Raw genomic sequence first — 5,130 nt, forward strand, 5'->3', positions numbered from 1 at the left:
TACTGAAGAGTGCATCTGGACCATGGCGGTGCCTTAACAATGACTGTGTGGGAGAGATAGAAGGATGGAAAGAGAAGAGGGGAGGGGAATGCGGGAGGAAGAGGGAGAGAGATGGATGTGTGGAAGAGACAGAACAGAGAGAGAGAGAGAGTACATGTGTAAAAGTGAGAGACAGAGAGAGAAAGAGACTGAGAGAGGGGGGAAATGTGATGCACTGCATTAGAGATAAAGGGAGCAAGAGAGAGAGAAAAAGAGAGAAGGCAATAAATGGATGGAGGTAATGTGAGAGATTTAGTGCAGAATGAGAGAAAAAAGGATGGAGGTATGAGAGAGGAGAAAAAGGAGGGATGACAGACAAATTAAGTGAAAATCATCCAGTGGCATCGTACCAGTCACACTTGATCTGAACCAGCCGTGTTGCTTTGCTGCTGCTCCGTTTAGTGCGCACAGCAGGGGCTTAGTTAGTCCACAGCAGGCACTCTCAAAGTTCTTTGAAGTTTCGTCCCCCATCTGAGGATATATTCTTATCACTAGATATGATTTTTTGTCCAGATTAACCATAACTGTAATGTATATAGCCTGAAGTTAGTCCAGTGAGAGAATAGATGTCTATTCTGACTATTTCTCCACTGTTATCTCAACTGTATCATATTTAACAACAGACGTCAGGCGAGACGTCCCTGAGACAACATCGTATCAAATGGGGGCTGAGATAAGCTTCAATGTCGGCTGTCTGTCGCCAAGCGTGGGAGCTAGCCTGACAAACTTCCATGTCAGTTCAACATGTGGGTTGCAGTACACCACAAAACCACTAGGTGGCTGTGCTGCGTTGTGTCGTACTTAATGGCTATGTTTTCTGACTTCCTCGGCCAGTCTTTCTTCGATTTGGTCCATGTTTTTAATGTAGTTCATCACGATCGATAATGGAATGCTACGACCGAGCTCCAGAGAAAATAAATGGTAAATAATGAAGTACGTCAGAGGAAGATCAGAGTAGTCATTATTGCAACGCTGTTCGGGTTTGGACATTAAACCACCTCCAGCTCCCTCCTTCCTCCCCCTCTCCTCTCTTCCCCCCATCCAGCGTGGGGAGAGTTATATTCCAAACAGACACCTCTCCTTGACTCTATACTTTCCTCGACCTCTCCAACCTCTCAATCCCCTCTCTATCGCTGTCTATCTAATCTATACACGTTGGGTTGTGGTGCCATTAGGGGTCATGTGGTACTGGTAGAGTAGGTAGCATCAGCAATACTAGAGCTCACATGAAAGGGTCTGTTGAAGTCGGCAATGCTGTTTGAGGGCCACTGTGGGCGATATTCATAGTGTGCAGTTCTATAGAATAAGTATTGATTGATTGATTGATTGAATTGATTGATTGATTGAAAAGTTTATTAACAGATTGCAGAATGGGTACAGTACAGTACAGCTCAATACATACAATTGTTAAGAGGATGCAGACCTGAGAAAGACTTTCGTCTTGTTTCCATCAGGGTCCCCCATTTTCAATTCATCATATGACACACACGACATACAGATAGACAGTACTGCTACATCTATACATTTATGACATACCAGATCCCATACCATACCAGTATGGCTTGTTAAGACTTTCTTTTGGCAACAGGAGTGGATTTCTTCAGTGAGCGTTTATCCTGATCATTAGGGCACAAGTGTCTTGTGTTTCATTAAAAATTAATTCTCCCATTGTGCATCTAGAGAATAAAACATCAGTGAAATGAAATGTCCCCGTTTTGCTGAGGACCAGTATGGGACCCTCTCAAGGACCCAGCGGGGGTCCCCGACCACACTTTAAGAAACGCTGGTGTACAGTACAGTAGGCTATATCTGCTGTAGTGTGCATGTTATGTTACGCACATTAATCAGAGAGGGTCATGTATATATATATATATATATATATATATATATATTATATATATATATATATATATATATATATATATATATATATATATATATATATATATATATATATATATATATATATATACAGTATATGGACTAGAGACTGTAAATCACACAAGGCTCTGAATACTGTGATACATTTTTTCCTCATTATACACACAATTTCATGTTGCTAGCAGGGGTCACGGCATGGTCGCCTCAAAAACGCTCACAGGTCCGTCTTTGTATGTTTCAGCTTTTTAATTCAATATACCAGTCATTTAACGTTGCAGCTCCATAAAACATATTTGGGTTTTTTGCAGAATAAGAGCACGTTTTATGTCGTTTGGCTTATGTATGCGTGACTGTGACTCTCTCTCTCTCTCTCTCTCTCTCTCTCTCTCTCTCTCTCTCTCTCTCTCTCACACTCACACACACACACAAACAAATACACACATGCACGCGTAATAAGCTAAATGTAGAGCAGCATTAATCCTGTTGCAGATGAATGAGTGTTTTTGCCCCCCCCCCCCCCCCCCTCCTCCTCGTCCTCAGGGGAGCCGGGAGCAAAGCGAGAGCGTTGCTATTTCAGCTGCGGTAGAGAGAGAGAGAGAGAGAGAGAGAGAGAGAGAGAGAGAGAGAGAGAGAGAGAGAGAGAGAGAGAGAGAGAGAGAGAGAGAGAGAGAGAGAGAGAGAGGGGGGGGGAGAGAGAGAGAGAGATGGGGAGAGAGAGAGAGAGAGGAGAGAGGGAGGGAGAGAGAGGGAGAGAGAGCGAGAGAGAGAGAGAGAGAGAGAGAGATGGGGAGAGAGGGAGGGAGGGAGAGAGAGAGCTAGAGAGGAGGGGGGGCTAACGGCAGAGAGAGGGCCGTGGGGCAGTGGGGCTGCCTGCGGCCGAGAGCCCTCGCTCACTGACCTGGAGAGCGGACAGTAAACTTTATGGGAGTTCAGAATGCGGTTGGTCCTCAGTGAGTGCGCTCTTGTATCACAGCTTTAGAAGAAGTAGGTTAAACAGGGGGCTCCGGCCGCAACCCACCCCATCCTGCAAGGGTGGCATTTTAAATATACAGTTGACAGCATAACGGTGATCTGCGATGTATCATAATAATCACCGTCCGAGATGTCACGTACTTAACCGCAATCCGATCCTGCTAAATCTATCCGCTCCTCGTGTTCGCTCAAACGTCGTCTTCCTCACGTCCGTCTGGTCCCACTTGTTCGCCTCTGACTCAACTGATGACTCAGGCGCAACAACCGGCGGCCGCAGGGAGCCATGGAAACCATGGAGATCCAATAAAGGCCTACCGTGAAAGATAGATAGGGGTGGAAACCATTGTTAGTGTTTGTGTGGTTTGGCCAGTGGTCCGTGTAATTATGTTTGTCAGTTAATCAAATACAAGGAGATTATGTCTCTCTATGGAAACTTCTCTCGGCACTACAGACCGATGATTAGCTACTGTTTCCACGACTGCTGTTGCAAATGAACAGATGACAAACGACATGTTTAAAAGGCTCTGTTTCCAGTATGGATGTGTACACCTATACGTTCAACTTCTGCTACATCACATTCACATGGGGGAAACAGTGACGGCCCCCCCGTCGGGAGTCAACCTGCAACCAGTCAAGAGAGAGAGAGAGACCACTTTGGTTGTCGCCGGGCCCCAGCGAGAGACAGCTATATTTAGCTCACTGTTATGAGTTAATTGAAGGGAAAATGTAAGTCTCTCAAAAGGAAAGCACTACTTCATCATCATAAGGAAAGCAACAATGCCCTTCACCGCGGTAGCCTTCTCCATATCGAGTGTGAAGGCTCCAGTCTGTGCAGTAGGTTATACTTACCGCCGGGTTCGGGTGATCTGGCAGCATGATTGTTTAGGGCAGGGGATGGTTTGTTTATATATATATACACACACACGCGCACACACACCCCCCCCCCCTGGCCCGCACGCACGCACTGAGAGAACCCGAGCGAGTGGGTTTGGATCACAGTCTGGAGAGGCGGGGTCCCGCAGAGAGAGGCGTCGCTCGACCCTTCGGCCAACTCGAGGATAAAAATGTGAAGTGATGCTTTTGCGGCTTCTAGTGCAAGAACCCTGCAAGAAGGACTCTCCCCTCCGGGCCGGCTGATCATAAAACGCGACTGCTTCTGAACTGAGAGGCGCATTATTTCTTTTTTTGACCCAAGCGACAGTCGGCACCGTTGCGCTGCGTCCACAGCGGTTTACCTGAGTTCCTCCAAATTGCTGTGAAGGCGGAATTCTTCGCACTCCCCCCCCCCCCCTGGCTCAGTTTCTGCTTATTCTGCAGAATTTGTGACAGAGCACTTTGCCACTGGGAGAAGAAGAAGAAGTTATGTTTGTCACCGCTCTCACCGGCTAAAGGTAAATTATTTTCCAAAGTGTACATCCTCTCTACATTCATATCAAACCGTTGAACTGTCTGTCTTTCAGGATTTTGCAGGCTATGCACGTTTTGTTATGGCTTTATTAAGTAAACCTTCATGATCTCTCTTTGCCTCCGTCAGCATGCATCAATCATCACACAGAATCCCAGTGTTCTGAGAGTGTGGACTACTACTGTATCTCGGTGCTTATTATACTACAGAATACAATAAACACTGTGTTTTGTATACTTTTCTGCGTTGTTGTAGTAGACTTTGTAAATCATAACATTTCAGCAAAATTGTTTGACTTACTTGGAAAATAATAATTTTCATACCCAAAACACACTTTGCAAAAAAAAAAAAGTTATAAACACAAGTAGTAGTTTCTTTCATTGGAGGTGCGACAGTCTGCCAGCTTACCCCCAGTGAACCCCGCGAGGTTACCCAGCGATGTGATGTGCACACAAGCCATCAGCCAGCGATATCATCACCAAGTTCAATATTGACCCAAGTTATTCAGCAAATTCGATACAGGGCACCAAACCAGAGCGCTCGCCAGTGATCCCCCCCGCTTAGCTCTCTGACATCTCCCCCCTTGCCAGGTCACTTTGTAGCGGAGTGGAAAGAGAAACACACGGGATTCTTTTGGGAGCCGCTGAGAACGCATCCCTGTTCCCATCCCAGCGTCCCGTCCCGGGCTGATAGGAGGAGGAGATCATCGTCATCATCATCAGCATCAGCATCATCATCATCAGCATCATCATCATCATCAGCATCATCATCAGCATCATCATCATCATCCCAGTCATGACGAAGTGCGTGTCCCGGGACTGGCTAAGGGGCGT

At 46.2% G+C, this 5,130-nt stretch overlaps 1 protein-coding gene across 1 annotated transcript in view; it reads left to right on the forward strand.

Annotated features, from left to right (window-relative positions):
• Window positions 1-3,987: 3,987 nt before the first annotated feature.
• Window positions 3,988-5,130, forward strand: part of crispld1a (cysteine-rich secretory protein LCCL domain containing 1a) — a gene marked incomplete at its 3' end in the record, with an annotated part of 51,906 nt that continues 50,763 nt past the window's right edge. Inside the window, exons 1-2 of the mRNA XM_084326224.1 lie at window positions 3,988-4,283; window positions 4,888-5,130. The exon at window positions 4,888-5,130 is cut by the window's right edge and continues 244 nt beyond it. Coding sequence (XP_084182350.1) covers window positions 5,093-5,130 — 38 coding nt within the window. The 5' untranslated portion in view covers window positions 3,988-4,283; window positions 4,888-5,092. The remainder of the gene's footprint in view (window positions 4,284-4,887) is intronic.

The sequence above is a fragment of the Notolepis coatsorum genome, assembly GCF_963971535.1.
Source record: "Notolepis coatsorum genome assembly, chromosome: 12".
NCBI lineage: Eukaryota > Metazoa > Chordata > Actinopteri > Aulopiformes > Paralepididae > Notolepis > Notolepis coatsorum.